The 25878-nt window shown below is 46.2% G+C and overlaps 1 protein-coding gene across 1 annotated transcript; it reads right to left on the bottom strand.

Annotated features, from left to right (window-relative positions):
- Nucleotides 1-1010: 1010 nt before the first annotated feature.
- On the bottom strand, nt 1011-12147 carry RPL24 (ribosomal protein L24). Its single transcript, XM_069972450.1, has 6 exons — nt 12107-12147; nt 11886-11961; nt 10357-10467; nt 8115-8251; nt 1899-1956; nt 1011-1138 (listed from the first exon to the last, which is right to left on the bottom strand). The coding sequence occupies exons 1-6, from the start codon at nt 12109-12111 to the stop codon at nt 1058-1060; spliced, it is 468 nt and encodes a 155-aa protein (XP_069828551.1). The 5' UTR covers nt 12112-12147; the 3' UTR covers nt 1011-1057.
- Between the last annotated feature and the right edge of the window lie 13731 nt (nt 12148-25878).

Below are 25878 nucleotides of genomic sequence, written 5' to 3'. Positions count from 1 at the left end.
CGGCTTGGTGGTTTTCATGATTGGACATTAGGGCTCCAAAGCCAGCAGGTTTTTGAATTTTATGTTTGGCATTACTGCATTTCAAAACCCATAGCATCTTTACTGTTTGAGGGTAGCTTCACACGTACCATATCGCTGCGTATTTAACACTGCGTTTTTATCGCGATTTTCACACGAAAATCCTGTGAAAATCAAAACTTGCATGTAAAAAAAAAATAAATAAAAATAATAAAAAAAAAAAAAATCGCACCAAACACGCAGCGATTAAAAACTCAGCGATACGGTACGTGTGTAGGCACCCTGAGGGTGATTTTTTGCAGCACAACATCGTACCATTGTAAAATACTAGTTTTAGGCCTAATTCACACATCCGTTCTGTCCACGATTACGGGCACACAATTGCAGAGAGAACATAAAACCAATGACATTTAATGGCCCCATTCATAAGTCCGTGCCGCAAAAAAAAAAAAACACATTAATACGGATGTTTTTTTGCGGCACAGATCGCTAGGGTAAACAGTGCTCCGCGATGCACGTTTGTAGTGCAGGCCGCGTCTGCAGACTGCACTACAGGTGTGAATACAGCGTAAATTTTCACAGGATAGGACATCAATAGTTGACCATCTGGGTGCCAGATGCACACCAACCTTCCCCCTGCAAAAGCATCAAAAATGGTCCCAAACATCAGCTATAACCATCTCTGGATGCTTCATTGCTTTTCTGCAAATGTATCATCAGAACCCCCCCCACCAGTGTGACTATATCCCCTCTGTGACGGGCCTCCATTGACCCACATCACTGAGGGGAGGGGATATCATCACATTGGGAGTGCCAGACCTGCCTCCAGTGCATAGAGCCAGTGCACAAGTGTACCTAATGGTACATTGGCTTTAAGATTCTTGCCCTGGAACAATAAAGCATCAGGTTCAGACACATTTACTCTGCAAGGTGTGCACACACATCAGCAACATGTAAACCGTCCTGTTAAGATTAAAAACCAAGTCTAGTCAAATTTTTCAAAACTAGTTTATTAGCATGTCCAAGAATGATGCAACGCTTAGCGTTTTCCACCGACCCGGGGAGCCTGCATCTTCACAGGCTTCACAATTTTCTGCTTGGGTGCAGTCTTTGATGGTGCCTTTAAAAGAAAAAAAAAATTAGTTATTTCTCGGCAAGAACAGTTCAGACATTTGTGGTCTTAACATTGTATTTAGGATCAGGACAAGGCTGTCGCATAGCTACTGTTCATGTGATCAGGTCTCATAGGACACCATTAACTATGTAAACCATCTACGTTGGGAAATCTGCAACGAGTGTTAGGATTTATTAAACTAAAATAAAGCTGCCTTTATAAAAAGGATAGTGACTCTTATTAGGAATGCTTTTGACATGTGGAAAGATATTGATCAGTGAGCCTTACTGCCAAGACCACTGCGATCCGGAGATACAGAGCAGCATCATCTCTCCCTGGCTGTCACTCAAGTCAGACCTTTGCTTCACTATAGTCTATGAAGAGCTAGAGTCAGATCTTCATCCAGCCAGTGAAGCACACTGCCAGGCTCTCTCCCTGGCTGTATCTCAGGATTGCAGTGGATATCTAAAGTTATTGATCGCAGGCGATCCGACCACTGACACCTCTGACAATGTCAGAAGTTACAAATGACAGCAGTGCTTTAAAGCTGTATACATTATCAGCCAAGAATGAACCATCTCCATTATTCTTGTGTATTTGTGGGAATAAGCAAACCCTGGTAAGGGATTGTACTTGGTTAAAGACTAACTGATATTAGGCATAAACTCCACTTTACATATAAGCCGTATGGATGTAGAAGTGGTTGGAATAATGCTGTCTGTACCCAATGGCACTGAACTGTCTCTAGAAACATCACAGCACTTACCTTGGCAGGAACAGCCTTTTTGGTAGCCTGTTTAGCCTTTTTTGCCTCTTTAGCAGCCCTAAAAATGAAAGAAAAAAGTTAAGTCTTTATTACTGACCATTAGGTAGATTAACTTGTGTAATAAAGGAAGAGAACATAACCCTCATTGCCAACATGTAATGCATCCTGACTAAAGAAGCTCAGAATCTATTTTAATTGACACAAGCCTCAATATCTGGGGTGAATAAGAAAAGTTGCAAGTTGACTTCAGGAAAGGTCAGTCAGTTAAAGCCAACTAAATCCTGTCCTATAGTGTGGAGCCTTTGCTTGTATTTTCAGAGTACTGGGACCTGTGGTCAGTGCAGATATAATATACGTATACTTACATTTGATAGCCTTGGAGCCATGATTACAAGTGTTTACTCTTCATACATAACACTATTCCAAACAAGACATCAAGATTTCATAACATAATTCAGCTTCTATTCAGCTTCTATTAAACACATGATCCAATCATTAAAAACACCCATTAAAAACAAATTGGAGGGGGGGGGGAACTACTAGATACTGGTGTAGTCTGGGCAAAACAAATAGATACAATTACTAGTGCTGAATAAATCCAATTTTGAGTATAATAAAAAATGTTAACAGTATCCAATTTAACAGTACAGCACTGGAGCCAATATATAAATCAATGCCAATGTATAATCAATAGCTGCGGGAGGTAAAGTCCAAGAAGTATAGTTGCAGCGATGTAACACAGAAAAAACATTGACCTATAGTTCTGTGTTACATGTGCTTCATAGCAGTTTAGGGAGTATAATTTGTATTGCTTGTCGCAATATACTCCAGAAGCACAGACCCATAAATATGTAGCTAAAAAAAAAAAAAAAAAAAAATTGCAAATAAGACCTCACCATTACCCATACACAGGTTTAGTAAAAGAAAACCCCATATCAGGTGCGCCTTTATACACATTTCGCTATTCGCTTTTTCAAGATATACTCAAAGACCAAGGGGGAGATTTATCAAGCAGTCTTACGGCTACAAATCCAAGCTCAGCTTTCATTTTACAGTGCTCATTAATATTTGAAAGCAAGGCAAAACTGTGGGCTTTAACTGTGTTAGGAAAAACCCCTGCAGTAATTCAAGCATGAGTACAATGTTATAATAGAACGCTAACACTTTAAAGGGGTATTCTGAAAAACAGAAAGTGTTACTGGGGACACTGCAAATACACTTTCCTACCTTGCAGCTCACCTGCAATGTCTTCTGGTGCCCGCTGGACACTCACTTTTACATGACAGACTCATCTTTGCAGTGACTAAATGAGGTGGGACAGAGTGAGCAGGCAGTCACTGCCAAGACAAGCCTGTCAGAAGTAGCAGCCATCTGGTTCAGCAATGGACCAGAGGACATCGCCCCGAGGGACGCCACAGTTCAGAAAAGTCTGAGTGGCAATCCAACTGAGTGGCAAGTAGGTATAGAAGTGAAGCTGCTGTAGCATCTAGTCATAGTACTTGTGGCCTCCTCCCCCACAATTACAGTTCTTTGAAGCAAAACTGTTTAATTGGGACATACCCGCACACGCTCTCCCAGTGTAGGAGTCCCTCCTGGTGTTTAGGGACGCCTGAAGGGGGTTCTAAACTAGATAGGCAGGGTCATATAGGGACAACATATGACCTATTTGCATCATATTACTGTTTGTAATACAACAGACATTGAGAAAAAGGAGCACTGCACCTCACACATATGGCTGACACTAATGCCTCTCTGCTACATTTAAAAACCAACGCCAGGACGTTTGTATATCATTTGATCAAACCATATTGCCTCATGTACCACATGCAGGTCCCCGGGTTCACATGGGTCCCTACACTAACTCCACACTGTTGTCAGCGACCGCAAACCCTGCAAAGCGAGCGCAAGCAGGGAAGGGAGGCCATAGAATTGCCCTGCAACCCCAATGTCACAGGACCAAACCCCAAGGCCCCCCCCCCCCAAAAAAACCCAGCAGGCGCCGCAGGTTGAGAAAGCCGCCACCAAGCAACACAAGTGGTAACATGGTCTTAATACCCACCATTGCTATTGCAGGTAGGATGGGAAAACGAGGTACGGTACTTGCCATTGCCATGTGTGCACAGGTGCCTCCTGCTAATTGGGGTCACATGGAACTTACCGGAGGAGTGCTAGCACAAATTATATACCAACAGACTGGCATTGGTTTTTAAATGTAGCAGAGAGGCAATAGTGTCAGCCGTAGGTGTGACGTGCAGCCGCTCCTTTCTCTCCATGTCCGTATATTACTGTTTATAATAGGTTATTTCTTTGTGTGTAAAACCACCACTGTTTGTAATTTATAAAATACATGCTATATGATGCACTATAGCAATTTTACTACAGTCCCTTCACTTCTGTTAACCCCCCTTCCCCCCCAAATTAGGCTTCACGGACACCCTGAGTGCATCAGGTATTATCACAGGTGTTCTTTGTATGGGATATCCTCAAAACATGACCTGTTGGTGAGGCCTGAGGACTGGAATTGAGAAGCACTGGGCTAAAGGATAACACCTTTCAGCCACACAAAGCAGAGTCCTGTCAGAGGCTCCTCAACATTCAGAGGGCCTAGTCAATTTTAGCAGCATCAGATGACACAGGGCTGTCCCTCCTGCACCACCTCATCACAAGGACTGCAGAAGCAGCAGCAATTACTTTCTGAACACAGACCCAAACAGCTGAAAAAGCATCTATAACATGCATTTATTTAGAGTACTTAACCCTTTGAGGACCAGGCCCAAAATGACCCAGTGGACCGCGCAAATTTTGATCTTAGTGCTTTCGTTTTTACCTCCTCCCCTTCTAAGAGCTCTAGCACTCAGTTTTCTATCTACAAGCCATGTAAGTGCTTGTTTGTTACAGGAATAGTTGTACTTTGTAATGGCGTCATTCATTTTACCATAACATGTATGATGGAATTCCAAATATATTATTTATGAAGATATAAATAGGTGAAATCGTAAAAAAGAATGCAATATGGTAACGTTTGGGGGGTTCCTGTGTCTACGTAATGCACTATATGGTAACAGCGACATGACACTATTATTCTATAGGTCAGTCCGAACACAACCATATGCAGGTTACACAGATTCTCTAATGTTATATATATATTTTTTTATGAAATCCTTTTTTTGGCAATTAAATATTAATAAAATGGGCCTATTGTGACGCTTATAACGGTTTTATTTTTTCACCTACGGGGCTGTATGGGGTGTAATTTTTTCCGCCATGATCTCTAGTTTTTATTAATACCATATTTGTGAAGATCGGACGTTTTGATCACTTTTTATTGATTTTTTTAAATATATAATGTAACATAAAATCGGTAATCTGCGCACTTTTTCCCCTCTTTTCGTGTACGCCGTTTACCGGTCGCAATGACGCTTGTTATATTTTAATAGATCGGACAATTGCGCACGCTACGGTATATTATATGTTTATCTATTTATTCATTTTTATATGTTTTATTTATATAATGGGAAAGGGGGGTGATTTAGACTTTTATTGGGGGAGGGGTTTTGGGGTAGTGTGTTAGTGTTTTGAACTTTTTTTTTTTTTTTTACACATTTGAAGTCCCTTTGGGGGACTTGTACATACAATACTTTGATTTATACACTGATGAATGCTATGCCATAGGCATAGCATTGATCAGTGTTATCGGCGCTCTGCTCATTGAGCCTGCCTGTGCAGGCTCAGTGTAGCAGATCGCCGATCGGACCGCATGGAGGCAGGTAAGAGACCTCCAGCAGTCCGTTTCAACGATCGGGACCCCCGCAGTCACACTGCGGGGGTCCCGATCGGTAAGTGACAGGGGACTCCCCCTGTCACTTACACTTAAACGCTGCGGTCGCGGCGTTTAAGGGGTTAATGACACGCGGCAGCGCGATCGCTGCAGCGTGTCATTACCGGTGAGGTCCCGGCTGCTCACTGCAGCCGGCCCCCACCTGCTATGAAGCGCGCTCCGCTCCGGAGCGCGCTTCATAGCGGGAATAACACCCATGACGTAAGGTTACGTCATGGGTCGTCTGGGGACAGACTTCCATGACGTAACCCTACGTCCAGGGTCGTCTAGGGGTTAAACTGTCGTGAATTTTTTTTGCAGAAATCAATAGTCCAGGCGATTTTAAGAAAGTTTGTAATTGGGTTTATTATCCGAAAAATGCATTTATATCATGAAAAAGCAGTTTGAAGCTCTCCCCCCTGTCTTCATTGTTCTCCTATGGAGAGAGCTAAAGAAAAGACCAAAACAGGACAACAAAGAGTTAATCTACAAATGGGTCGTGGGTCGTCTGGGGACAGACTTCCATGACGTAACCCTACGTCCAGGGTCGTCTAGGGGTTAAACTGTCGTGAATTTTTTTTGCAGAAATCAATAGTCCAGGCGATTTTAAGAAAGTTTGTAATTGGGTTTATTATCCGAAAAATGCATTTATATCATGAAAAAGCAGTTTGAAGCTCTCCCCCGTCTTCATTGTTCTCCTATGGAGAGAGCTAAAGAAAAGACCAAAACAGGACAACAAAGAGTTAATCTACAAATCCCTCACCCGTTATCTCTTCTGACCATCACCAGTGACCTGTCTGAGCTCAGATTACAGCTGTCACCCAGCTCCCTTTCTGCTGCTAACTCCCTCCTTCCTCCTCCCCCTCCCCTCTCCCTAGAGCAGACAGGGTACGACTCATGCAACAACTCACAATTTTCAGATTTTTTGGAGCGGATGAAAAAGAGGGAGGGGGGGGGGGAACCTGGGAAAAGGCTTTTTACATGCAGATAATGGCAGATTTGGCTTATAAACCCAATTACAAAGTTTCTTAAAATCGCTTGGACTATTGATTTCTGCAAAAAAAATAAAAAAATACGACAGTGACTCTAATTCGAACGATAATTGTACGTGTAAACACAGCGAACGATCAAGCGACGAGCGAGAAATCGTTCATTTTGATCTTTCAACATATCCTCAAATCGTCGCAAAAAATTTGCAGATCGTTCCGTGTAAACATTCTTTCAACGATTTCACCCATGTGTGAGATAGGCTTAAGCGATCGCAAAACGATCACTTAACGATTTTTCCATACGATGTATCGTTCCGTCTAAACGCTGATTATAAAAAAATCGTTCATTCAAAATAGTTAATCGTGCGATCGGGCGAATTATCGCTCCGTGTAAAACCATCGTTAGGATTGCAACACATACTGGGGAAGATCAGAAACCGTTTATTAAAATAGAGCGAACCACTCATCTAAACAAAGTGCTTGGCTCATCAAGGAGACTGCCTTTCATCGCTGCTCCGCTCCACCTCCCAGGTGCTGAAAGATGGATCCGGATCCAGGATTGGATCTAACTTTTCCCAGCATCCTGGGTGGAGTAACAAGGAGTGGAGAAGCACTGGAAGGCAGTCAAGCTGGATGAGCTAAGTGCTGATGGAATAAAGTGCTTTGCTTCATTTAGATGAGCGATTCGCAAATCTCTACTAAACAGGTTTGTTGCTCATATCAAGTCAGTGCCGAGCTTTCAGACTATTTTTGACCTCGTCCCACTTTCTAACAATGAGGATGAACCCATACCCATCAGCCCTGTGACCCATGTTTGCAGATACCCTGCAGTTCCCATTTAAGGCAAACCTGTCACCAGCATAATAGTTTATAAACCAGCAGTTATGCACTGCCTAAAAGGATACAGATTATACATCAGATTGTATCCATCATGACCAAAAAAAAATAAAAATTCACGTCTGCACCATTGAAGTTTCAAAGTGGCCGAAACTAGGGTCGGGTGTGCCCTAGAGCCACAATACCTGTGCCGTAAACCTCAATCCTCCCACTCAGACAGGCAGGGCTTGAGAATAAGTCCTGGACATGGGCTGTTTATCCATGCAGCAGCACACAGGTGGGGTGAGTACTGTCTAACCTGGCACACACAATAGCAGAATGGCAGGACGGATTCACCCTAACCCTGTCTATCAATAAGCAGGACAGCAGGCGACGGGAGGCCTATGCCTGAGCAGCCACAGCTTTGGCGGTCCAAACATTATGGGAATTGTAGTTTTGCAACAGCTGGAGGGCTACGCAGACAGGTCTAAATATTCAAGCTAGTTATACACCAATGTGAGTTGGCCAAAATTGGCAATTTCAGCAAAAGCAGAGATGGATTGGGTAGGTTTAAATTTCAGCCAGATGACTCACCGAATGGCCTGTTCTCGCTGAGCCTTTCGCACTTCAGGCTTCTGGTTTCTCTTGGCCATAATTTCAGCCAGAGAGGCACCAGTGATAGCTCTCTGGAACTTTACAGCACGGCGGCTACGCTTCTTCTGAACCTCTTCCTAAAGGAACATAATTCAAATGAAATATTTAAACCATTTGTCTGCAATAATGCAGGTACACAGTACAGCTAAGAAATTAGGTTTAAACATTTAATCATTGACTACATGGCAACATACACAAGAGTGTCTTTATATGCTTCAATGTGCACATTCATTACAGGGATTGTTTCACATAGCAAAGTTGATGAATTCAAATGTGCATCACATACGTAAATAAGAACAAGTGGGGTTTTTCAGTAAACTAAATTGACATTATACTGTTCTGCCCCATGGAATTGATAACGTCCTTGTTTCCCTACAACAGTGAGAGACTCAATCTCTCGCCTGCATATGTAATGAAGACCAACGGCCAATACTAATAGGAGAGCAGGTGACTGCAGATGAAGTAACCCACTTCAGAGGATGTCCAAAGGCAGGTCATAACCAAGGGCAACAGGTTATCAACACAAAGCCAGCATGTAGGGGGATTAGTCTATATGTCCCAAACAGGACATTTTTGGAAATTTTACAATTGATTCATTTAACAATGCTTTGGATGTATTTTTCATGACTTGCCACTTACAAATGTCAACCAGTAGCAAATAGCATCAGCAATAAATGGCTATTCCTTACAGAAGACTAAACAAAAATAGAAGAAAAGGCTACTAAACCACAAGCCATGAAGGTGGTTCCCAGTGGCTTTGCCCTACCTGATCTATTCCTGTTTGGGTAGAGGGAAGGATCAATCAAGGCTGGTATAGACCACACTACAGACTATATGCCCAATAATGGAACAGGCCAGAGAAGAAGTGTGTAATGCTAGGTATAAATGGTGGCTATTTGAAGCATATTGGCGGCCATTTTATGTGTCATTCTCCATTTCACATCTTTAAAGGTCCTTCACTGATGGATGACCCCGATGACTGTATACATGAGACTTCTAGGTCATCCAACAAGTTTGAAGAAGGCTTTAACTGATTCAATGGAGATAGTTTTCAGAACCAACAAAACGTTTGACCAGCCTCAGTGATTCAACAGAATATAGTATAGCGCATAGTATCATCTAAACAAGAAAACCTCATATCATTGCTTTAGGATTAATCTGTGCATTGTCCCATTGTGTGAGTATTGCCCTCTTAAGGATTAGAACTGGCCATTCTATTCTTTAACATGAGGTAATACAAACAAACAGGACAGAGATCTGTGTATTCTAAACTTAGTGCAGCACTAAAGTGTATGAAGTTATTGATTCTAACTGTGTATAAAACTTGAGAGCTGCAGCCATCTGGTAGAGAGGTTTGGACCTATGGTAAGGACGCTTCCATAGTGTAGGCCCAGGACTTGGTCTCTGTCAGATCGCTGGAAGCCTTTCCCCAGTTGAAGTTCTATGACAGATGAAGTATCGTTATGTTCCTGGCAGTGATTTGTTCTCTGTCCTGCGCCGATTTGCGGCTGATGTTTGGTTTTGGCCACTTGCGGCTTTGCTTGTGGCTGATACTAGAAGGACAGATGATGTGACTATGCACTAGTGATATTGTAAGTACTTAACCTTTGTATTCATATCTATGCAAAAGTGTACGCAATCTCATACTAAGAACACCTGGTTATTGTATTTCTGATATACCATCTGTATATAATCCTTTTTTATAGATCTTTTTAATCATTTGTTTAATAAAATTGCGTTGTATCTTTATTGGTCGCCTTCTTTAAAAATGTATCTAAACCTTTTGCTTAAGAGTTAGCAAAACAAAGTGTCAGTACCAAGCTTTACAAGCTTAGCAAAAGGCAACACAAGAGACACCGTACTACCAGCATGGACCCAAGGATAAGCACATTCACCCCAATCTGAAGAGAAATATCAGGGCATATGGAGACTGACCCCATACTCAGGGCTCCACTCCATTAGAGAACAGAGGAGATTTAACAAGCATCTACCCTTCTAGTAGACTCAATGCCACCAACCAATCCTTCATTCCTTGAATGCAATGATTGCAGCAGACACGCCTGGTAGGCTGCAGCATTGCCTGGTACACTGAGCCATCTTCAGGCAGTGCTAGTGGCTTGTACCAGGGAAGATCAGCAGAAGTTCTCTCCAAACCTAGGCCTGGCCTCTGCACAATACTCACCGACTGGCCCTTCTTGTGTTTCCTCCTGTACAGGACAGTCCAGTTGATCTGACGGGGGTTCCTCTTGGACAGGAATGCAGACTCGCATTTTGCATTAAGGAACTGGAAGACCTAATAAAAACAAAAGCTTACATTATATATAGTTTACTATACACAGATGCAGCAGAGCCATTGTGGCTGAATAGACAGTGAAAGTGAAGCATTACCCAGCTGCTGGTGAAACCACTGGGCCACATAGGACTGATGTAGAGACTGACTGCAGCCTCAGTATAGCTTCTACCCACGCTGGATAAGGTTCTATTCACATTGATGGACTACCCCATCTAGAGTGACAGACCCGATATACATCTGTACGAGCCATCTATACTGTTACTATTAGAGACAAGCCATAAAGCAAGTGTGGAGAACACAACAGCTCAGCTATACACAGGCCTGTAGTATCACCCAGGGATATGTATATGGGCCTGGCTGTACACAGCACCTTCCTATGCTGCTCTGCTATACACAGGCCTGTACAGTACTATGAGCCCAGGGACATGTAGTGAGGCCTGGCTGTACACAGCACCTTCCTATGCTGCTCCACTAGTCACAGGCCTGTACTATGAGCCAGGGATATGTATATGGGCCTGGCTGTCCACAGCACCTTCCTATGATGCTCAGCTATATACCGGCCTGTACTATCACCCACAGACATGTAGTAAGGCCTGGCTGTATACAACCCCTTCCTATGATGCCTGACAGCTTAGCTATAGACAGGCCTGGCTGTACACAACACCTTCCTATGATGCCTGACAGCTCAGCTATACACAGGCCTGTAGTATCACCCAGGGATAGGTATAAGTGCCTAGCTGTACACAGCACCTTCATATGATGCTCAGCTACACACAGGCCAGTACTATCACACAGGGGTATGTATATGGGCCTGGCTGTACACAGCACCTTCCCATGATGCTCAGCTACACACAGACCAGTACCATCACCCAGGGATATGTATATGGGCCTGGCTGTACACAGCACCTTCCCATGATGCTCAGCTACACACAGACCAGTACTATCACCCAGGGATATGTATATGGGCCTGGCTGTACACAGCACCTTCCCATGATGCTCAGCTACACACAGACCAGTACTATCACCCAGGGATATGTATATGGGCCTGGCTGTACACAGCACCTTCCCATGATGCTCAGCTACACACAGACCAGTACTATCACCCAGGGATATGTATATGGGCCTGGCTGTACACAGCACTTTCCCATGATGCTCAGCTGCACAGGCCAGTACCATCACCCAGGGATATGTATAAGGGCCCGGCTGTACACAGCGGCTTCCTATGCTGCTCCGCTCCGGCTCCACACACCGGTCACGTGCCCCAGAGCCGCACACACAGCGCCGGAAGCCGGCAGTCCGGAGCTCCGTGGTCTCACAGCGGCCTACACGTCACCCGCAGCCGCTCACACCCCCCGCGGCCTCACCGCCAGCACATCCCCAGACACCCCGCGCAGCACCCCGGCTCCCCCGCGCCATACCTTCCCGTCAGTCCTGGCGTACCGCCGCCCGTGGCCCGGGTAGATCTTGTAACCGCTGAAGCTGCACAGCTCGACCCTGTGGACACAAAATAGAGAGCGGTGAGCGGCTGGCGGTACCGGCCCCGCTGCCTGCCCATAGCGGCGGGGAGAAGGACGGGCACGGCGGGCAGGATGGCAGCAGATTCATTCTACACACTCCATAGCACATAGTTGTCACTCACTTCATGGCGCCGGCTAAGATGGCGAAGAGAAAGAGAGGATTGTGGGTAATGGGTTATATATAGTGACGCCAGGAGGGGCGGGGCTCCGCCGTAACCCGTTCACTGCCGCCTCTACACCCTGGATGGTGATGTATAGTGACTGTACGGGCGATAGGGGACGGAATGGATGGGAGGACAGAAGGAACACTGGCTGTAAGCATGTAATAGCTGCTATACATATGGCAGCAGTATAGACTGACACCTGCAGAGGTAATTGCGGTTGTCACTTGGGGTGTCAGAGCCTGGACCCCAATATTTATGGACAGAAATACCCCCATAGGGGCCAACTACAGATGTTGATAGTTTTGACTGCAGCATGTATATGGTTAAAACAAAACCATGCATCCAGGGACCATGACACACAATTCTCCATAGTGCAGGAGCCTGGCATCAGCAGGAGGCATTGGCCATTCAATCAGGGCCGCTTTAACCAGAGGGCACATGGTGCACGTGCACCGGGCCCACTGGTTAAAGGGGCCCCCCCCGAGCAGGCCGGCCGTTGCTATGTGCGACCAGTGCGGTCGCACAGGGCTCCGGCCACCAGCCTGTCAGGGGGGAGCGCCATGGATGGGTAATCTACTTACCCCTCCATGGCGCCCCCTGCAGGGCCCCCCCGTCCGCCGCTGCCCCCGTCCGCTGCTGCTGCGGCGCTTCAGCGCTGCAGCAGCAGCGACACTGACAGAGAGAGAGCCATTGGCTCCCTCCCTGTCAGTCACTCACTCTTGTGGCCGCACTTCCTGCGGTCACAAGAGGCCGCGCTCTCCCTCTAGCGCCCGACGTCACTGGAGCGTCGGCGCGAGGGTAAGGGGAGTGCAGCCTCTTGTGACCGCAGGAAGTGCGGCCACAGGAGGGAAGAGAAGAGGAACGCGTGGACCCAGGTGAGTAACAGTGTTTGTTTTTTTCAATGTTATATGGGAGGGGGAGCTATATACTACGGGGGGGGGGGGAAGGGGGCTATATACTATTGGGGAGCACAGGGGGCTATATACTATGGGGGAGAACAGGGGGCTATATACTATGGGGGAGAACGGGGGCTATATACTATTGGGGAGCACAGGGGAGCTATATACTATGGGGGAGCACAGGGGAGCTATATACTATGGGGGAGCACAGGGGAGCTATATACTATGGGGGAGCACAGGGGAGCTATATACTATGGGGAGCACAGGGGGCTATATACTATGGGGGAGAACAGGGGGCTATATACTATGGGGGAGAACGGGGGCTATATACTATTGGGGAGCACAGGGGGGCTATATACTATGGGGGAGAACGGGGGCTATATACTATTGGGGAGCACAGGGGGCTATATACTATGGGGGAGCACAGGGGAGCTATATACTATGGGGGAGCACAGGGGAGCTATATACTTTGGGGGAGCACAGGGGGCTATATACTATGGGGGAGCACAGGGGAGCTATATACTATGGGGGAGCACAGGGGAGCTATATACTATGGGGGAGCACAGGGGAGCTATATACTATGGGGAGCACAGGGGGCTATATACTACTAAGGAGCACAGGGGGCTATATACTATGGGGGAGCACAGGGGGCTATATACTATGGGGGAGCACAGGGGGTTATATACTATTGGGGAGCACAGGTTAGCTATATACTATTGGGGAGCACAGGGGCTATATACTATTGGGGAGCACAGGGGAGCTATATACTATTGGGGAGCACAGGGGTCTATATACTATGGGGGAGAGCACAGGGGGCTATATATTATGGAGAGCACAGGGGGGCTATATACTATTGAGGGGGAGCACAGGGGGGCTATATACTATTGGGGGAGAGCACAGGGGGGCTATATACTATTGTGGGAGAGCACAGGGGGGCTATATACTATTGGGGGAGAGCACAGGGGGCTATATACTATTGTGGGAGAGCACAGGGGGGCTATATACTATTGTGGGAGAGCACAGGGGGGCTATATACTATTGTGGGAGAGCATAGGGGGGCTATATACTATTGGGGGAGAGCACAGGGGGGCTATATACTATTGTGGGTGAGCACAGGGGGCTATATACTACTGGGGAGAGTGCACAGGGGGGCTATATACTAATGGGGGAGCGCACAGGAGGGCTGTATATAACTGGAGGAGCACATGAGGGTCTATATACTACAGGGACACCTTAAAACTATGGAGGCACAGAGGGGTGTAACTATGTAGGAGTACAGAGGGGTGTAACTACTGTATAGGGGTACAAGGGACCTAACTACTGTATGTGTTGGAGCCTAAAATATTTGTCTGGCAGATTCTGGAGAGAAGATTCACAGCCAGGAGAAGACTTCAAGGTGGCCCAGGCTGGATGGAGAGAAAAAGAAAAGGTGACAGACTCTGATCGGAGAAGACGCCTCCGGTGAGTCACTGGATGTAACTTCACTCTGTTATAGGCTTGTACTGATAGGGGTCATGGTGTGGCGGTATTATGTAATGGTATCAATGGTGATATCTTTCTGTTTTGTTTAGTGCAGTTTTTATGTAATATGTAATCACTGAATGGTGGAAATAGTGTTATAAGGTAACTACTGTATGTATTGGGGCTCTTGATACAGTGTGGGGGCAAATTCAGTACATTATACAATGTGCAGAAAGGTAAGGGGGGGGGGCCACTCTTGAGGGCTGTGCACTGGGCCCACCAATGTATTAAAACGGCCCTGCATTCAATATAGCAGAGGAGAAGGGTCAGGCTGGTGGCACAGGAGGCGGCACAGTGACACTGACAGCACCGTCACTGCGCTGCGGGGGCACAGGTAGAGATGAGACAATTTACAATATAACTAGAGATGAGCGAACCGGGTTTGGGTTCGAGTCGATCCGAACCCGAACTTTCAGCATTTGATTAGCGGTGGCTGCTGAAGTTGGATAAAGCCCTAAGGCTATGTGGAAATCATGGATATAGTCATTGGCTGTACCCATGTTTTCCAGACAACGTTAGAGCTTTATCCAAGTTCAGCAGCCCCCGCTAATCAAATGCCGAACGATCGGGTTCGGATCGACTCGAACCCAAACCCGGTTCGCTCATCTCTAAAAATAATCAAATCGAAGCTTATGGCCGTCGGCTTATCAGCCAGCTACCTTTGATGTAGGGCTGGGCGATGTGGCCAAAAAATAAAATCTCAATTTTTTTTAAACATTTTGGACGATTCTTGATTGAAATCTCGATTTTTTTTCTTTTTGTTAAATAAACAGAACTTTTTTTTCTCCTTGCAGCGACAGATACTATTTTAATGATGTTGGAGACAACTGTATTGCTTCCCAGTGTAACAGTGCTCCCCCTGTGCGCCCAGTGGCCACCACACTGCCCCCTCCCTCTTATGACCGCAAGCAGTGTTTTGCTTGCGGTCACAAAAGGCTGGTCCCCCGGCTGATGCGCAGCTCCCGGCTCCCCAGCCCAGTCCGTCCCCGGAAGCACACGCGTCAGTAAGCTCTGTGTGCGCAGGGGAAGTACTTCCGGTGCAGGGAGCATCTATAACAAGCTCCCCTGAGCCGGAAGTAACATCCCGAGGGGCGACAGAGCTCACTGGTGTGTGTTGCCGGGGAGGAGACTGAGCCGGTGTCAGACGGGGGCCGAGCCTGCAGAAGAGAAACACAGCGGGGCAGTGAGTTGCAGGTGAGGTTTTTTTTTCTTATCTGCTTTGCACAGGGGCCAGATGGGCACCAACTATAAGAAGGATACATGGGGGGCATCTATAAGCGGGATACATGGGGGGCCATCTATAAGGGGGATACATGTGGGGGGGCATCTATAAGGGGGATACATGGGGAGCATCTATAAGGGGGATACATGGGGGGCCTCTATAAGGGGGATACATGGGGGGCCATCTATAAGGGGGATACATGGGGGGCCATCTATAAAGGGGATAACATGGGGTGGCATCTATAAGGGGGATACAGGGGGGGCATCTATAAGGGGGATACATGGGGGAGCCATCTATAAGGGGGATACATGGGGGGGGCCATCTATAAGGGGGATAACAGGAGGGGCATCTATAAGGGGGATAACATGGGGGCCATCTATAAGGAGGATAACATGGTGGGACAACACAGAGGGGGCAATCTATAAAGGGGAAACATTGGGGGCTATCTGTAAGGGGGAATACACGGGGGGAGGGTGTAATCAATAGGGCATGCACAGTGGGATGCATGTACTATAGTGGTCTACACAGAGGGGGGTATGTACTATAAAGGAGATCACATAGAGTCAGCCTACCCACTAAATGAGGGCACAAAGCGGCCAATACAGATGTGCAGTGTGTATATAGATGAGGATGGTGCCTAATGGAGTGAGGAGCCTAATATGTCTGTCTGGCAGATTCTGTGGATTTGTGGCTTGGAGAAGTTCTCATAACGACCCAGGGCAGATGGAGAAGAAGATGAAAAGGGAAGAACTCCGATGAGAGAAGACGTCCCCTGTGAGTCACCTGATATAACTGCACTGTAATGTATATGGTGTACAGAACCTGTGTAGGGCTGGGTCAGCCTTTATATGACTGGATGAGGTGATAGTGATCTGTGTACAGTGGATGTTATTTAGTAGCAGCGTTGGTGGTGTTAGTCAGTAGATAGCGGCGTTAGTAGCAGCGGTGGTGTTAGTATGTGGCGGTGTTAGTCAGTATGCAGTGGTTTTAGTGAGTATGTGGCGGTAATATTTGTTGCTTGTAATCTGGTACTGTGTTTTATTGGATTTAGTATACAGGATTTGGTCAGTAACAATATGGTGGTGATGGTAGTGGTGGTAATATTTGCCTCTTGTGTACTGGTATTATTGGCAATTTTGGTCTCAGTATACAGGATTTGGTTACAGTTACAGTATACAGTTATGTATGGTTATATGTATGGTGATAATATTTCCTATATGCTGGTATTATTGGTAATATCGGTCTTGAGATATACCAATAGCATCGCTTGGTCGAGGAAGGGGGAGGGCCAAGTTGACCTTTTGCACCAGGGCCCAAGGGACATTAGCTACACCCCTGGTGCCCCCATGTAGTAGACAAGCCCTCTCTGAGCCCTATAAGTAGTTTTCCCAAATATGTGCCACTCTGCCCCCATATAGTATAGGAGATCTTCTTTATGCCTCCATCTAGGTAGGGTGTAGTAGTGGAGGTATAGTGGATAAGGAGAGTAGTAATTGTACAGGTATAGATGAGGGGTGTAGTAGTGGAGGTATAGTGGATAAGGAGATTAGTAATACAATATGTGCGGTGTAGTAGTACAGGTATAGATGAGGGGTGTAGTAGTTGTACAGGTATAGATGAGGGGTGTAGTAGTTGTACAGGTATAGATGAAGGTGACTGGGGCAGCTGGGGGTGACTGAGGGGGACTGGGGCAGCTGGGGGTGACTAAGGCAGGAGTGCACATAGCCCTTCTCTCACCCTGGCATACATATTCCCCTCCCAGTCACACATGCAGGTCCCCAATCTCTGGAGGAGGCAGCAGGGACAGCAGGATAATGTAATAGCATCGCTGCGGGTCCTAGAGCTGTACAGAGGGACCGGGGGGGGGGCAGTGCAGGTCAGCTGCGGCTCTGTTAAGCAGCTGGAGGCCACCGCGCCACATCTCTTCGGACTACCCTCCCGCCTGCCCTGCACTTCACCGTGCCGTCTGCCCTGCACCATTCAATTTTTCTGTCTATAGGGCCAAGTAAGGAAATTTTTTTTTTTTCAGGAATAGGTGTACTTTGTAATGGTGCCTTTCATTCTACCTTGATCTCTACTTTTTAATAATACCCTATTTGTGTAGAGTAGACGTTTTGATCACTTTTTATTAATTATATATATATATATTAACAAAAAATCGGTAATCCTGGTGATTTTTCCCTCTTTTTGTTTACGCCGTTCGCGATGACTATTGTTATATTTTAATAGATCGGACAAATATGCACGCCACGGTATATAATATGTTTATTTAATTATTTTTATATGTTTTATTTATGGAATGGGGGGGGGGATGATTTAAATCTTTATTGGGGGAGGGGCTTTGGGGTATTTTTAAAAACATTTTAACTTTTTTTTTTTATACATATTTTAAGTCCCCCTGGGGGACGTTTACATGCAATTACATGCATTACATAGGCATAGCATTGATCAGTGTGATAGGCATTCTGCTGATTGAGCCTGCCTGTAGCAGACTCAATGAGCAAAGTGCTGATCAGACCGCACTGAGGAAGGTAAGAGACCTCCGGCGGTCTGTGAAAGCGATCAGTAAGTGACAGGAGCTGCTCTGCGCAGCGCAGCGTTTAAGGGGTTAATTGCAGGCAGCAGCACGATTTCTGCAGCCTGTCATTAACGGTGAGGGCCTGGCAAATACTCCTGCATCTGTGAATGAACACAAAGACCTGATCGGTAGATCTATAGAACCAAAACTTAGGAGGTGGGGGGAGGTATAAGCTAAAGTGGGGGGGTCATCAGCTATTTGTCGCTTTAGATACCAAGCTGTTTGGCAGAAGGTTCGTCTCACTTGTGTTTGGACCCATTGTGATGAAGTTTCCCAAATGGAAAAGAATCCCAGGGTAAGGGTCATAGGCGCCTTTGTTGGGGCGTTAATGAGGCAATATATGGTGGTAAGACCATGTTGGTGCCACTTTTTGAATACAGGGTCAGAGTGTCCGAATGTGTTGAAAGTTAGCAGTACCCACTGGAGTGGTAAATTAAGAGTGGGATGGGTTCAGTTGGACTAAAGTTCTGACTTTGCACCAGGATTTCCAGGCAGAAAGCAATAGAGGGTTGTCTTTCGTCCAGAAGGGAAGTTCTGTGTAGGCACCATGCAGTATTCTGGGTAAAGAAAAAGTGAGTGCCATCTGGCAGTCCACTAGCCTTTCGGTATGGACTGTTGTATTCTGGATCCAGTCTGTGATAATATGGAATTGAGTGGATAGATTGAGTGCTTGGATGTTGGGGAAGTTCAAGCTTCCTTGTAACTTGGTTTGCTGTAATATTTTGTATGCGATTTTAGACTTTTTGGATCTCCAAATGAAGTTTCCATACAAATAATTTATTCGTCTTTGAGCTGAAGATACACAGGCAACGATTGGAACAGGTACAATAATTTGGGTACTTGTATAATTTTTAACAAGTTGGCCCTGCCCATGAAGGTTAGGGGGATGTTTTTCCAAGTGAAAAGAGAGCTCTGTACTCTTAATGTAGGTTTCTGCATTTTGGGGATACAATTTTGCAGTATAGAAGTGTAGTTCTGGCGGAGTGGTATGAGGGCCTCACACTTATCCTTATTAAAAGTATCAAATGAAAAAAAGAAAGAAAACCGGGCACAGGCGCCTCGTCTGGAACCTCAATACACCAGAAATAAGAGAATGGTGAAAAGGTTCTCATCTGAAAGCCACTTGGGCTTTGTGCATATCGCTTCTCTCTGGGGTACAAATCCGAATCAGAAGTCTGTTTAGTGCCTGTCCACTGGATGGGGACCTACTTACTCTATTGACTGCCTGGCTGACTGTACCAAAAAACAGGGGATGCTCCCAAAACTACGAGGCCCGTGGAAACAATAAATGGATGAGCAGGTAAAACAAGTAATATGGTACTCTAGGCAGCGCTGTCCACAAAGGAGGGGTTTTCTAAAAAGCTTGAATTAAAAGAATTTAACAAAAATCAGCACAGATATGACGCGTTTCGAAGACATGTGTCCTCTTCATTAGATAAATAATAGCGCAAGACCACTGCTGCATTGTGCAACGTCCCTGGAGGCGCCTCTGCTGCGACCTGATTTGTGATAAATATGCGCAAATAAATACTGAAACTAACACTAAAAACTGAAGACTGCTCAGAGCTTTCATAGATTTGTGCAAAAATTTGCACAAAATGTAAAAAGTTTCATTTGTAATAAATGAAACTTGCTTATAAAACTATAAAGTTTTCATTCTGTCACACACATGCTTTACTTGGAAGGTGGACCAGGAACCAAAACTAAAAAATTTTTGAACAAACTATTGCACAAAAATTTGTGACTTTATGACACATAAACCCAGAACTACACTGTTTCCCTCCCCGTCATTAGTTTGACCCCCTACTACGACATCTTAATTTTATTGCAGGAAATTTGCACGCACCAGACATGGGCCTGACAAGTTGCGGCTGCTGCCAGAGACTAAGGGGCCTGACAGGTAGGTTGCGGCTGCTGCCAGAGACAAGGGGCCTAACAGGTAGGTTGTTGCTGTTGCTGAAGACTAAGGGGCCTGACAGGTAGGTTGCGGCTGCTGCCAGAGACTAGGGGCCTGACAGGTAGGTTGTTGCTGCTGCTGAAGACTAAGGGGCCTGACAGGTAGGTTGTGGCTGCTGCCAGAGATTATGGGGCCTCACAGGTAGGTTGTGGCTGCTGCCGGAGACTTAAAGGACAACTCCGGCGAAATTTTTTTTTGGCTTATTTAACACACATTACAAAGTTATATAACTTTGTAATGTGGTTAAATACCCGGTCTGGCCCCCTTCCCCCACTTTCCGACCCCCGACCCCCCACCCCCCACCCCGGAAGTTAAAGAATATATACATTACCTATTACGGTCGTCACGGTCCTCTTCTCTGGTGTCGGGTGATGTCAGAGCTGGGGGCGGTCCGGGTCTTCTTCCTCCTCGGCGTCTTCATTGAGAGTGAATGGGAGAGAAAAGGCTGCTGGTGCACATGCGCACCAGCAGCCTTTTCATTGGCTGGAGCGCATCACATGGCTTCCAGCTTGCTCAGCCCTGATTGGCTGAGCTTGCTGGAAGCCATGTGATGCGCTCCAGCCAATGAAAAGGCTGCCGGTGCGCAAGCGCGCTGGCAGCCTTTTCTCTCTCATGGACCCGGAAGAAGGAGACATCGCTGGACGGCGGACGCAGGTGACGGTGAGGCGGACGGCGGGCGAATGGAGTGGCGATCGTCACCGGAGGGATGGTGAGTATGGTGTCTGTGTGTGTCTGTGTTTTTTTTTTTTTGGGGGGGGGTCCCGCCGGAGTTGTCCTTTAAGGGCCTGACAGGTTGTGCCTGCTGCCAGAGGCTAAGGGGCCTGACAGGTAGGTTGTGACTGTTGCCGAAGACTAATGGGCCTGACAGGTTGTGGTTGCTGCCAGAGACTAAGGGGTCTGACAGGTAGGTTGTTGCTGTTGCCGAAGACTAAGGGGCCTGAAAGGTTGCGGCTGCGTGTTATCCAGTTTTAAAATAATTGTTCCCTATCCACAGGATAGGAGACAAGTATGAGATTGCAGGGGATCTGTGTTTACAGGGGACAGGTATTTTTAAATCTGATGACCCCTTTGATAAAAAACAAAACACTGATATGGTTTCACCACAATATAGTATAGTCTAGGCATTAATATTCTGACAGGATAGTAAAAAGTAGCCTAGGACCAGACCTAAGTACACCCCGAAAACAGATAATTTGCTAATATTGTGTAATAAAAAAAAATAGTACTGGCTTCTGTGTGCTTCACTTTACACCCTTAGATAAGTCCTTATTTACACGTTCAGTGGTTTTCCCGGTTTGCATAAAGGTCCGCTATTTTTACTCTGCGATCCGTGTAGTTTGGTCCGTAATTGCATCCTGGTGCATCCGTATCCACTTCCACATAAAGTGTTTAACTGGTAAAGAAAATTTTTTTAGACTAGTTTGCTTTGGTTCGATACGTGTTTTTCACAAATGTCATTGATGTGACGTCCGTAAAAAAAAACCACGGATCCCATAGACTTCTATTGGCTAATCCATGCTGTGATCACGTCCGATGTCCTATTTTTTCCCCAGCACGGATCCTCTGAATAGACTTATAGGAGTCAATGAACCCTAAAATTATCCGTGGTTGCAGATCCAGGATCACGGCCAATTTCACAGAACGTGTGAATGCAGCCTAAATCTGAGCCGTGGAGTGGGTGACATTTACATGAAGCTGCTTTTATTTTTCTCCTTTTATACACTGCATTATTAAGCCATGATAAGAGAAGATAACGAACACAAAATGAGTCAGTTTGGCTGGTTTTAAAAGACGACTAATAAAGCCTGAAAGGACTTTTTTTTAAAGAAGGAAAGAATGCAGCACTCACCAGCCTTTTTCCACTTTAGGGCTGGGTTCACACTACGTATATTTCAGTCAGTATTGTGGTCCTCATATTGCAACCAAAACCAGGAGTGGATTAAAAACACAGAAAGGATCTGTTCACACAATGTTGAAATTGAGTGGATGGCCGCCATTTAATGGCAAATATTTGCTGTTATTTTAAAACAACGGCTGTTATATTGAAATAATGGCAGTTATTTACTGTTATATGGCGGCCATCCACTCAATTTCAACATTGTGTGAACAGAGCCTTTCTGTGTTTTTAATCCACTCCTGGTTTTGGTTGCTATATGAGGACCACAATACTGACTGAAATATACGTAGTGTGAACCCAGCCTAAGAGAGCGTCTAGAGGAAAGACACATAAACCGGTGATGGCAAAGGTCACTTTGCATGAAAGTGCTTCATACTGGTCCCTTGTTGCGTGAAAGCAATAGCATGCACTTACCTCCTGTTCTCTTCTACATCATCATGTGTATATCTAATCATAAAATTCATATAAAATGCATAATATTTAGTTATACAGTACATAACTATAGTCAATAATACTAATGACTATAGAAAATAACTATAGTCATTACTATTATTGTCTAAGCCTAAATAACCAACAATCTGACATCTACTGATCCAAAGTACCTCACATCTTAATAGGGGATTGTATCCCATTTATTTTCGTATTGCCACACATTCAATACCAGCAAACCTTTAACAATCTTAATCACCCGAATGTGCCCCTCCCTCAAATGCTTATATAATATATATAATAATTTTTACTGCCCACATAAACCCCTAAGGACATATTAGATGGTCTGAAAATAAATGTAAGCAAATCTAGCAGATCAGCACTCGTTTACTGAGCCCAGTGGCGTAACAAGGGGGGGCCTGCAGGGCCCCTGAGGCCCCCCCTCATCAATCACTCTTGTGACCGCAAGCATTGTTTTGCTTGCAGTCACAAGAGGCCGACTTAAGTCTGCCCCCGGATCATGCGTTGCTGCCGGGGTTGTCGGGTTCTATCCCTGGCAACGCGCACATCATAGAGTTCCCTGTGCGCCTGTTACCTCCGGCACAGGGAGCACACATTAGAGACGCTCCCTGTGCTGGAGGTCCCAGCCTCGGTGCACAGGGAACTCTATGATGCGCGCGCTGCCGGGGATAGGATCTGACACCCCCGGCTGCAGCGCATGATGCGGGGGCAGACGGAGGCTGAAGAAGGAGAGGATCGCCAGGGGAGCGCGTTGTTAGGTGAGTTGTGCATGTTTGTTTTTTTTTCATTTTTTTTATTTGTTTTCATGAAGGAAATCTATAGAAGGGAGGGGGAGAGGGGGCCATTTATAAAAAGGGGCAAGAGAGGAGACCATCTATAAGGGGGGGAGAGGGGACCATCTATAAGGGGGGCTGAGAGGGGACCATCTATAAGGAGGGGGCTGAGAGAGGACCATCTATAAGGGGGGGGACCATCTATAAGGGGGGGGGAGGGGGGACCATCTATAAGGGGGGTGAGGGGACCATCTATAAGGAGGGAAGAGAGGGGACCATCTATAAGGGGGGGGAGGGGCCATCTATAGGAGGGTGGGAGAGGGGGGCATCTATAGGAGGCTGGAAGAGGGGGCTATCTATAAGGGGGGGGCAACATAGGGGGAGAGGGGGCCATCTATAAGGAGGCTACATAGTAGGAGGCATACACTATAAAGGGGTCACATAGAGTCAGCTTACCCACTAAATGAGGGCATAAAGGGGCCAATACAAATGTGAATTGTGTAGAAAGATGAGGATGGTGCCAGAATGAGGAGCCTAATATGTCTGTCTGGCAGATTCTGTGGATTCGTGGCTCGGAGAAGTTCTTATAATGGCCCAGGAGGGATGGAGAAGAAGATGAAAAGGGAAGAACTCCAATGATAGAAGACTCCATCTGTGAGTCGCCAGATGTAACTGCACTGTAATGTATATGGCAGTGCTTTCCAACCTTTTCCACCTCGGGCACCCCTTGGAAAAAAAAAAATTACCTCGGGGCACCCCTACTAAATGATGTTCTACAAAATAAGAAAACCGTCAAACAGTGACGCACAGGTGACGTCTTCTTTGATCTGAGGCGTCACTTTCCCTTTTCCTCTCCATCCAGTCCAGTCCTCCATGATGATTCCTTCCAGATACGTTTCATCTCTTCAGAACCTGCGAGACAAACAATTTAGGCTCCCCACATTTCTAGCAACTTCCTTTCTCCCTCCTGTAGGCTCCCAAAGTAACTGCGCTGTTTGGTGTTATATGCAGTAAAGTGACTAGGAATGTGGGATGCCCCCTGTATGTAGGATCCCCTGCTGTGCCCCTATGAGCTAATAATGCCTCCAGAGGTTCCCCCATGAACTAATAATGCCCCCAGAGGTGCCCCCATGAACTAATAATGCCCCCAGAGGTTCCCCCATGAACTAATAATGCCCCCAGAGGTGCCCCCATGAGCTAATAATGCCCCCAGAGGTGCCCCCATATACTAATAATGCCCCCAGAGGTTCCCCCATGAACTAATAATGCCCCCAGAGGTGCCCTCATGAGCTAATAATGCCCCCAGAGGTGCCCCCATATACTAATAATGCCCCCAGAGGTGCCCCCATATACTAATAATGCCCCCATAGGTGCCCCCATGAGCTAATAATGCCCCCAGAGGTGCCCCCATATACTAATAATGCCCCCAGAGGTGCCCCCTATGAACCAATAATGCCCCCAGAGGTGCCCCCTATGAACCAATAATGCCCCCAGAGGTGCCCCCATATACTAATAATGCCCCCTGCTCTGCCCCTAAAAAAACAAACATCGTACTCACCTAATCTGCGCTGTGGCTGCAGGCAGCAGCTCTCCTCCTCTTCTGGCTCCATCTTACGAGCCACGGGGTCGAGAACGTCCGGCAGGCGTGATGACGTCACATCATCACGCCTGCCAGAGAGATCACGTCCCGCCCTCCCATAGGCTGCTGGTAGAAGTGCCGGCAGCCTATGGGAGTGAATGTAGGAGCAGGATGCTGACACTTCCTGCTCCTACATTATGCTCACTTTAATGTTCCGCTCGCTCACAGTGCGGGCGGAACATCAAAGTGATCTGTGCATCCCGAGAAGCTGCGCGGCCGCAGCTTCTCGGGATGCTTAAAGTGACAGCGCACATTTCCATGGCACCCTGGTTGGGAAACGCTAGTATATGGTGTACAGAACCTGTGTGGAGCTGCGTCCACCTCTATATGACTGGATGCGTTGATATGTGTACAGTGGATGTTATTCAGTAGCAGCGGTGGTATTACTCAGTAGCAGCGGTGGTGTTAGTATGTGGTGGTAATAGTAGCAGCGGTGGTGTTAGTCAGTATGTGGTGGTGTTAGTAGCAGCGTTGGTGTAGTCAGTATGTGGCGGTGTTAGTCAGTATATGGTGGTGTTAGTAGCAGCGTTGGTGTTAGTCAGTATGTGGTGGTGTTAGTATGTGGTGGTGTTAGTAGCAGCGGAAATGTTAGTCAGTATGTGGTGGTATTAGTAGCAGTGGTGGTGTTAGTAGCAGCAGTGGTGTTAGTCAGTATGTGGTGGAATTATTTGTTACTTGCTATCTGGTACTGTGTTTTATTGGTCTTAGTATACAGGATTTGGTCAGTAACAATGTGGTGGTGATGGCAGTGGTTGTGATGTGGCTGTGATTTCCTTCCTATATACTGGTAATAT

The sequence above is a fragment of the Dendropsophus ebraccatus genome, chromosome 5 (assembly GCF_027789765.1).
Source record: "Dendropsophus ebraccatus isolate aDenEbr1 chromosome 5, aDenEbr1.pat, whole genome shotgun sequence".
Lineage (NCBI taxonomy): Eukaryota > Metazoa > Chordata > Amphibia > Anura > Hylidae > Dendropsophus > Dendropsophus ebraccatus.
The sequence above is the reverse complement of the archived record's forward strand: the minus strand, read 5'-3'. Positions and strand labels throughout refer to the sequence as shown.